We start from the raw sequence: 10,303 nt of genomic DNA on the forward strand, positions 1-10,303 counted from the left end.
GGGCCTTGGGTTCTTCACCTGAAAGTGGAAAAACCAAGTTACATGTCTAAAGGGTCGGACACGACTGAGCGACTTCACTTTCACTTTTCACTTTCATGCATTGGAGAAAGAAATGGCAGCCCACTCCAGTGTTCTTGCCTGGAGAATCCCAGGGACGGGGGAGCCTTGGTGGGCTGCCATCTGTGGGGTCGCACAGAGTCGGACACGACTGAAGCGACTTAGCAGCAGCAGCAATGTCTCTTCTTACCTTATATTCTATGATTCAAAACTAAATAACATCAGTAACATTGTAATGTTTGTAATTATGCCAAGCCCTTGCTCAGTTTTGGAAATTAGAAAAGTAAGAGGAAGTAAATTGTAGCAAATGTAGCACTTTTCTACATAGAACTCAGCCCGACTTCATGCAAATTGAGGTCTGAGAATAACTGGCTTCTAAAGATTGGCTCTCTTTAGGCTTCATAATTCATGCCTCTAAGTTCTTGTTGAATCTGGTTCCTCTTGTTATTCTCAGTCAGCAAGTGTTAAGTGGTAAGATAACAGGAGGAGTAACCCCTATGGGTGAGGATGAATTATTCTTTTCCTTTTTTCTTTAATGGAAATTGTGACTGGATTTTCGGTATATAAAATAAACAAATGCAAACTGGGGTGTGGGACATCATGCATTCAAATGTTTCCAGCTGTATGGATGTTAGCTTTCATAGCGACAGTACATCTATAATTTACATTAAATATTTTGAATTTTGTCCACATGTTAGGCATGCCACAGACATAATTTGTGAATATAAGTGGTATCTTTCCTTGCAAATAATTTCCTTAACCAATTACTGTAAGATATGAAAAAAAAAATCTTTTATTCTTAAATCAATCCTCCCACTGACTGAATTGTTAATTTTGACCTCTCTTTAGCTTTGCTTTCATTTAGATATTTGCCATTTGGTAATTTTCCCAAGCATGTACAGCCACAGTTTGCATATACATCTGATATTAAAGTTTCCCAGCTCTCTAATTCTTTACCAGTGAGCAATCATCCATGCCAGTACCTGTATCAAACGTTGAGAATCTGATAACTCTTTGTAGAGGACTTATGTGGTTAGCTATCTGGAGAAACAATACAACAAAATGGATAAGAATTTAGGCTCTGGATTCAGTGGACAAGTCACTTAGCATCTTAGAATTTTCCATTTCCTTATCTGAAAATCAAAATAATAAAATACTTCCTTCTCAGGGCTGATTAGATGAATTATTGTCTGTAAAGTATCTGACATAGGACCTGGCTCAGGGTAACCACAAATAAACACCAGATTTACAAAAATCTGAAAAATCACATAAATTGTACAGAATAACTTACAAGTCAACAAAAACGTACATCTTATTTTCTAATTTAAGAATCTCAAAGCACAGAAACATTAAGTATCCTATCTAACCCTATACTGTGAAGGAGAAAAGAGTAAACACAGGTGTCTTGAATTCCAGTCCAGAGCACTTTCCGAAGAGACTATTTCATCATTATTAAACGTCAAGAGCCCTGCCCTCAGGAAGCTTAAGAACTCTTAGGGGGAGTCAAGACTAACATACAACTCTAGTTAGTTGTTCTATAACAAAAGATGGAGTACTAAGGTACTCAGCTGAAAGAGTGGGAAGTGGTTCAGGGAACCTTCTAGAAGCAAGGCGGGGTTTGACTCTACAACTTAATGAGAAGAAGACATTTGAGAACCCAGGATGTTTCCCTGAGCAGAGAAGTACTTGTCTCTCTAGGAACATTCACTACTGGGGAACTGTTTAGAAACTCACCACACCTGCAAACCCCCACCTCTACCCTCAAAGCATCTGAATTGAACCAGAAGGGGAATTAATATATTACTCAATTAAATACACTTTGAAAATCTGGAAAGAGGAGACAGGCCGGGAGTAAAGCCTCCCTCCGCTTTCAAATCAAAAAGGTGAAGCCTAGGCTTCCGACCTGGGTTTCTTCTCCTCGGGGAGAACGTCCTGTCCAGCACCCCAGGTGGGTTCGCTCGCGGGAGGGACACAAGGCCCTCACCTAGGCCGCGAGGAGTTAGGCGGCCGCCTGCGGCATCGTAGGCCGCAGCTCAGCCCCTGGGACTCCCTCCCAGGAGCCCAGACTCGGGGGTGCTGGCTGGGAAAGAAGGAGGAGACTGGAAGCGGGATGGTCCCTAGAGGCACTGCGGGGCTCTCGGCCGCCGCAGGGGACGCGCCCCGACTCCCGCGGCGTTCACTGTCAACCCCGCGGGCGCTCGGCCGGGATCGGCAGCGCCCGCACACCCCGAGACCCGGCTGCTGGTGCCTCCTGATCCGCGTGGGTCCCGCGAGGACGCGAAAGGCAGCCGCGGCGTTCGCTCCGGATCTCAGAGCGAGAAGGCAGGGAAGCCGAGGGCGGAAAGTAGTAGTAGCCGTGATGTATGGGCTCTCTCCACCCGCCGCGGGCCCGCGGAGACCAGACGGCAACCCCCACCTCCCCCGCCTCTGCCAACCCGGTCCCCGGAGGCCAGGTCTCTGCGCCCGCGATGCTCTCCCAGAGGTTCAGGCAGCTGCTCCCTGTAAGCGCTGAAGCAAGGACCCCATTTGCTCCTCAGAATGGAAAATTCCTGTCCAAGAACATTACTGACATTGGGTGGGGGCGAGGAAAGGGTCCCTACCATCTTAAGTCATTGCTTTCTGCCTTTACGTTATGGGTCTGGGCGATTTTTCTTTTAAAAGGCAGCAGGTCGTAATTTGTGAAATGTCAAGCGCAGCTATAATGTTTCCCGACTTAAAAAGAAAAAAGCCATTCAATAATTTTTCCTTTATTTTCTGTTGCAAAGTTACTCAGTGCTTAGAAAAAAACAAAAAACACTTAAAAACCAAATAACCACCCAAACCTAAAAGGAAAACGTAAAACAATCTGATTTCTATTGATTAGCCCTGTGACTAGACGTTTTACAAACACATTTTTAACAAGAAAAATATAATGGGATGTTTTAAAATGGAGACATTTTAGATGTGTCTGGAAATGTTGGAAAAAATTGGTCTTTTCATTCATTTGAAATAAGCTAAAAACACAGTCTTTCTCGACTATTTTGCATGATATAACGGACCATAGGCTAGAGTCTACTGAGTAGCTTCGCTTGATTGATACTTGTTTTCAGTTCTGCAGCCTGAAAGGCAGCTATATTGGATAATTGGCTTTGTTTAAAATAAGGCTGTAAAACGCTAGGGATTCCAGTTCAGTCCTTCAAACACTGACAGGCATAGATGTCTCTTTGGGCAGCAAGTTCTGCTGAGATCACAAGGACCCCACTGAGGAAGGAAAGCGAGGCATGTTGTGATGCAAGGAAACTTGATGTTAATTGGTCTTAGAGTGTGTGCTTGTGTGTGTGTGTCTGTGTCTGAGTTTTAGGTTCATGAGTGAGTCCTGGAGAAAATTAAGAAATTTGGACCAGAACCGTTTAGGAGGATATGCTGTGCCACAAAACAAACAGAAACAAACAAGCACACACACACACATGCACAAAGAGTCAGGGTTAAGACACCCCCTGGAATGTTCCTGCATCTCTAAGCCCTTTCGAGTGATACCTCTTGCAATTTAAGGGAGGTTGAACTTGGGTTCAGGCAACTCCTCTTTCATTTACTCTTCCCTAGTACAGATTTAAAAACAACAAAAATATACGTATGTTGAACATTGCCTGCTCTACCTCTATTTTTTATATTTTAAGAACACGTGTGTTTAACAGCAAGTAGCCCAACATTTTGTTGTTCAAACAAGATGGCAAAAACATTCCATCTGCCATACTGGGAGATTTGTTTCAAAGATTCTGTTATCCTGATGGCCTCAAAATAAAAAACTTGACTGAGTGTGTGGTTAGTAAGCCAGAAGTAAAAAAGTTTAAACAATATCCAGCCTGAAACTAATCATATTGAATAAAATAGGAAGAAACAAAATTAGGAATTTAAAATTCAGAGCACTGACCTCAGGTGCTAAGCCACTCTGGTTTTCATTTAAGAAGTAAGAATATTGATATTATGGGCTCTGTGGCAAATCAATACACCTTTGGGTGATTTATCTCTCTGATTCATAAAATGGGAGTTTGGGTAGATGGATTTCTTTCTGTTCTGGTCACCTAGGTACAAGAATTCCTAAGACAGAACTTCTAGGTGTACTCAGAAACTCAGGCAAAAAGGTGATTATTTACAGCAGAGGGTCACCAAAGTTAGCTGTCTAGTGAGTAGCTTATCTGATAGGGGCATGCTAACTCATGTTCTTGTGTGTATTGAAAAACCATAGCATTTCTGAGAGAGGTATTATTCAGTCCCAACCAATATAAACAAAGATACTGTTCATGTACCAATTTAAAAATTTTAAAACCGAAGTGTTGCCTGTCGTTCAAAATAGTAAATTAAAGACTCAGACTCCTACTCAGACTTCAGCTGCAAGGATGATTATTCTTCAGGAAGAAACACAATCTGCAGTGACCGTTTTTCTTCACAGACGTGATCAGCCATTAGAAAAGCTTAATAAATCCCTATTTAGTATGCATTTATGCAGTGATTACATGAACTTCGACCTCTGAAGAGCTGTAGCAATTAGCTTCAGTGTCCAGCATCTTCTCCCACCATTCCCCACTGGCTTCCTTGGGTCTTCCTTTCTCATCTCAGCAGTTTGTGTGCTAGGAAACATACAGTTTTAAAGTTGACTTTCCACCTGAGGTATTTGCTTCTGCTCAAGTCACTTCCCCCTCTGTTCCCCCTACTCCTGTCTAAACAGCCATCTCAGATGGATATTGGGGCTCTGATCGTTGATATTACTCAAACGCAAATGGATTTCAATTCAATCTTGCCCTGTACTTTCGCAAAGAAGATAAACTCTAATGGCCCAAAGAGTTTCATTTCATAGCTTGTGGCATCTGAAATAAATCGGATCTCTTCTGTCAGGCTAATTTAACATTTTTTAAATATTCAGTGTAATTTATTTTAAGTGAAATGAAAGCTAGTGGCTTGGCAGAAAGCTAGAGGAGGTGGCAGGAGGGCCGCTGAAAAGCCCGTCTCCATGCGCTGCACCCTCACCCCCTGCCAAAAAAAAAGCCAGGAAGGCAGAGGAAAGTGTTTTAAGTTTCTAGTAAACACCGTTTAGCAAAAGAATAATAGGAAAGTTATCCCTTTCTCAAAGAGGGATGGAACTATAATTGTTGCCTTTAGCAGAGAGCTCAGATAAACCGCTGGGACTCATTCTAAAGTGACCCATCACTGCATTCATCTCTTCTTGAACTTTCAGTGAACCTGAGATTAAACAGGGGTGAGCAGCTAAGCAGTTTGTTGTTAGCAGCCTTTTCAACAACCCTTTCAGACTGAGTAAATATTGATCGGTTTGAATCTGATTGCCCCAGAGGAAAACACCAGGGCATCTGAATAGCCTCCAAAAGTAAACTTTCAAAGGTGAAACCGAGAACAGACTTCAGAGTCACAGCCCAATTTCAACTCAGTCCTATTTGAGGACACCCTGAATTTCTGGAGTACTTTGAATGAAGGTGAGAGAAGAGAGGAAAAGCATTTGAGAAGTGGAATTTTATACTACGATCAGCCCAAGTCCCTAATTGAGACCCTTGTCCTTTTAAAATTTATCAGTAAAATGTTATTTTCTATGTTCTATCCTCTGTCATTTCAGTTACCCTGGCTGTCATTTTTTCAAGGAGCTAACTGTGCTCTTCAGAGACCTAAACAGAAAAAGAGAGAACTTGAAATAAGATGTGTTAAGCGCCTTTGATTTAATCGATAGGGACAACTAAAAAGATACAAATGTTTTCCTCGTTGAAAGGTATATTAATGCTTCCTAAATGCATTGCTTGTTAACTGATTTATTCCATGACCTAGAGAAAGCTTGGGATGTTTTGCCATAATTCATTGTTCTCTCAGCTACATTAAAACAACCCAGCACCTTGAAGATTGGAATCTCTGGGATTCCAGTGGGTCGGCTCTGCTTTTAGATATTGAAATCTCGGCAGTGGCATGCAAATGACACTTTAACACATTAAAGTATTTCAAAACCAGCCATCTGTTTTGCTGTGTGGTCTTATACTAATAAACAAAAGATACTGTATATGGCCAGGCGGGAAATGAAAGAAAGAGTTGACTGACTTTGAAGTTCTCTTCCATCCACTTGAGTCTTTTAGAAGCAACCCCAAAACCCAGGAGCCGGGCAGGGGTGGGGGGGGGGCGCTCCGGGTATCGGGTGCTCTTGATATGGCCGCGGCAACCGTGCCTGCAGAGTCCAGGCTTGCTCCCTTTGACAGGGAACTACAGGAAATCTCAAGGAGGCCTGCAAATTATAAGCTTTTGTAGGATTTCTCCCCTCCCACCCCGAACCCCAACCCATCCTTTGTAAAACACCCTTCGGAAAGGAAGGAAGTCATATGGCTGTATTTGTTTGTGATGCTGTAAAATTTCTGCTCTGCTCTTGGGGCTAAACTACAGCCTCCAAAACTGTGTGAAAGTAAAGGGAACGTGGTAACAGGTCTGGGAGCAGGGTCACTTAGAACTCTTTGCTGGCTTCCTCTATTTGAGAGCAGCAGATACAAGTGTTGGTCAGAAGCAACTTGAATATTGACCAACTTCAGGGCAGCTTCCACAAATTCACCTGGAAGAACCTGTTGAACCTAGAGAAAAAAAAATTTTTCTGGGTTATATGGCATGAAGTGAGAGCAGTAGACCCTTTAAAGCCATGAGGGCTGTGAAATCAAAGCTGAATCTGATGGGAATGAGATGTGTAACCCAGAAGGAATTGGGAGCTGGGGTTTAAAAAGTGACAGGAAGGAGTGGATATTGACAGGAGGAACTGGAAGAGGGATGCGGGGTTTGCTCAGTACAGACCACACTGAGTTTAAACAGTGGAATATTTTGGCACACTGACAACCCAAAAAGAAGGAAGAGGGGTGGGGTGGGGACCTCATCCACGAACAGCTTTATACTGGAGCTAATTAAATGTGAATCTCTTGGTTCACTGATGTGAGGAAAGACTGACTGAAGAGTTTCAGCTTTTGAAGGAGATTCTGTTTATATATATGTCAGCATTGAGTTGGAGGTGAAAAGGTTAGCACTTGACCCAGGAAGTATCCATGTTTGTTTCAAAAATAGATCTGCTTCATAAATTTCTTCACCATTCATTTTTTTTTTCCATGATGAACTTTGATTATAATATAGCAACTGCTGGAAGTATCCATGTTTGTTTCAAAAATAGATCTGCTTCATAAATTTCTTCACCATTTTTTTTCCCATGATGAACTTTGATTATAATACAGCAACTGTTGCTCTTTTAGAGAAAACCAACCTATTCCATAGACAGTGTTAGGTGCAATTACACTCATAGGAGAAGCTTCAGCTACATGATGAAAAGCTTTTACTTTTTTTTCCTCAAGAAAAGGCCCACCTCTTTGAAAATACACACCACGCTTCTCCCCTTCCCCACATGAAATGAGCCAACTTTGGAGAAACCAGCAAATTGCAGCCATGCTGAAGCATATCTGAAACTTGAATATATTTATTACAGACATCTTAAGACCCGTAAACTCTGCTCTGGATCACACCACCCCGGGATCCCAGAGCTGTTCATGATTGTACAGGAAATGGGAAATATCACAAAAGGATAACTGATAGAACTCAGTGTGGTACTTCAGGAACACCAAAACATTGTGCGACATGCAAAAGACTATTCACGAATCACACAAAATATACATTCATTGTGCCATCCATCACATTAACAATTGAGCTGAAAATACATCATATCCAGCTAAGATAACTGTGGAAGGAAGAAGCTGGTTTGAATAATACTTTTAGGTCCCAGATAATCCAGCACAAATTTTAAATAGAGTGTGGCCAGAGAAACAAGAAAGGGGTGGGGATGGGGAGAGATTTAGCCCAGGAAGCAAGGTTTCTGACCCTTGTATTCTGCAGGCCTTCTTAACTCACTGAAAGAACAAACTGAGACTACCCTCTGAGGCATCTGATTGATTTTAAGTGAGAACTTTTATTCTTTAACCTATAATCACATACAAAGTTGTACCAGCTTTGAGAGTTTGCCCACCCTGTTTTAATCTAAACATTAATCTAAACATTTCTAGAAAATCTGTATAAAGATAAATCTTTCAGGACAAAGTATTTACAACCAGCAAACTCACGCACATGGAATTAAATTAAATTAAGGGATGAATTAATTGTGTAAACACGCTCGTAGAGAATCTCTTCTTCATGAGCTCTTGGACTCTCCTCTCTCTCCAGCCTACTTTCAGGGCAAAGTAGGAGAGAACTGTAAATATACAGATAGATAAAAGATGAGAGGCCTCCCTCTGATATATTTCTGCTGGCAAAGGAGACTATTTTCCAAAGGGCATCTGAAAGGAGCAGTAGGTTCAGTCGAAATCTCCTAAAAGTAGGGGTGTTAGGGGCCATCAGAAAATTGATGCTGGCACTCAAGCTGCATTAGGGAGCTAACACCCTTTTCCCCCTCCCCCCCATCAAGTCTCTCATCTAGAATTCTCTGGAAACACATTATCCCCAGCCAGGAGTTCCCCAGATAGGATCAGAAAGGAAGAGAGAGATTGTAAATGGAAAGGAAGATAAGCTAAGAATGTGCTTTGGGTAAGAAGTCCCAGCCTGAGGAGTAGCCGTGGCTGCTGAGTGGGGCTGGGGCAGCCTCAGTGGGAGGTAGGTAGAGTGTCTGAGGTAGAAGAACCCGGGGAAGGAACACAGGGCGAGGAGCTGGACTTCTCTGAGGATTCCTCAGCCTTCTCCTCACTTCCCGTCGGAGTGGCTGGAGAGATGGGCAAGAGACCCTCCTTCTCTCGCTTCTTCTGCTTCATTCGGCGGTTCTGGAACCAGATCTTCACCTGGGTCTCATTGAGCTGCAGGGAGGCGGCAATTTCCACCCTTCGGGCGCGTGTCAAGTACTTGTTAAAGTGAAACTCCTTCTCCAGCTCCGTGAGCTGCTTAGTGGTGAAGTTGGTGCGTACCGCATTGGGCTGACCCACGTAGCCATACTCTCCAATTTTCCCTGGGGGGCAATGAGAGGAAAAGGTAAAAATGTTTATAATCATATCAGATTCCCTACATGCTTCAGAGCAACCTTCAGGTAAAGGGGGAAATCAAGACTTTCTCAACCTAATCCGGGCTTGGGAGGGTAAGTGATGAGGTGTAAAGTGTTGATCTGAAGTCAACCATTAGCATGGTCAGACCGTGATTAATGGAGCCTGGAGATATTAACAGAATGCCCTCCACACACACACACACACACACACACACACACACACCTACCCACTTCCTACTTCCTAAACCTCTAAAATTCAGCCCCTTTGGAAACACAACAGTCCCAGATGCTCCTCTGCCCCCAAAGGACCTGGGCAATCTCTCCACATCCTATAACAGAAGTGGGAGGCCAGAACTTTTCTTAAGAAAAAAAAAAGATTAATTTTCCTTGGAAACTAAGCATACCAGCTCCTTTCAGAATCATAAAGGAGCATTCATGGAATGGCAAGACTGACCTGTTTTGGGAGGGTTTCTTTTGACTTTCATCCAGTCAAAGGTTTGTGCTGGAGAAGAGGTCTCTGACGCAGGGGAGCGACAGGCTTCTTGGTGGCTGGCGTGGAGAGGGGACAAGGAGTTATTATACGTGGCCAGGGCCAGGCTCTGGTGCTCTTGTCCATATGAGTGGTGAATGTACTGAGGCGAGCCCACCGCGCCCCCGGCATAACCCTGGTGGTGGTGGTGATGCTGGACCATGGGAGATGAGAGGTTTCCAGAGTAAACAGCGGGAGCGCACGAGGGGTACCCACCACTTACTTCTGCTTCCTGATTTAACGCGTAGGGGCTGTAAGGCGCGCCGAAGTTCTGCGCGCTGTAGCTTGGACCACAACTCGAGTCGGAGTAGGACACTCCCAGGTTCCCAGAAGTCTGATAGGTGGTCGGCTGGGGGTGGTGATGGTGGTGGTGGTGGTGGGGCGGGCTGATCTGCACCCCCCTGCCCACTAGGAAGCGGTCGTCGCTGCCACAGCTGTTGGCACTGACCGCGCACGACTGGAAAGTTGTAATTCCGTGGTCGGAGGGGTAGGCTCGCGCTGAGCAGGTCCCCGAGTCGCCACCGCTGAGGATGGGGTATTCCAGGAAGGAGCTCATTCTTGCATTGTCCATCTGTCACTGAGTGACCGGGTCCTGCGAAGTCCTGGGTGACCGTGCCAACTTTCTCACTTCCTCCATGGGGCCCGAGAAGAAAAATGATATGAATGTACAGTGCGCAAGAGGGGGGGCGGGAGGGCGGAGGGCG

General features: G+C 44.0%; 1 protein-coding gene across 2 annotated transcripts; it reads right to left on the minus strand.

The window, feature by feature from the left end:
• Positions 1 to 7,508: 7,508 nt before the first annotated feature.
• On the minus strand, positions 7,509 to 10,301 carry HOXA1 (homeobox A1). Of its 2 annotated transcripts, XM_027539383.1 has the most exons (3): positions 9,823 to 10,301; positions 9,525 to 9,619; positions 8,952 to 9,037 (listed from the first exon to the last, which is right to left on the minus strand). In XM_027539383.1, exons 1-2 carry the CDS (start codon positions 10,168 to 10,170, stop codon positions 9,560 to 9,562), a joined length of 408 nt encoding a protein of 135 aa, XP_027395184.1. In that variant the 5' UTR covers positions 10,171 to 10,301; the 3' UTR covers positions 8,952 to 9,037; positions 9,525 to 9,559. The 2 variants fall into 2 exon arrangements, with proteins under 2 accessions (XP_027395183.1, XP_027395184.1); XM_027539382.1 differs by having other exon boundaries at positions 7,509 to 9,037; positions 9,525 to 10,301.
• Between the last annotated feature and the right edge of the window lie 2 nt (positions 10,302 to 10,303).

Source organism: Bos indicus x Bos taurus, chromosome 4 (genome assembly GCF_003369695.1).
Source record: "Bos indicus x Bos taurus breed Angus x Brahman F1 hybrid chromosome 4, Bos_hybrid_MaternalHap_v2.0, whole genome shotgun sequence".
NCBI lineage: Eukaryota > Metazoa > Chordata > Mammalia > Artiodactyla > Bovidae > Bos > Bos indicus x Bos taurus.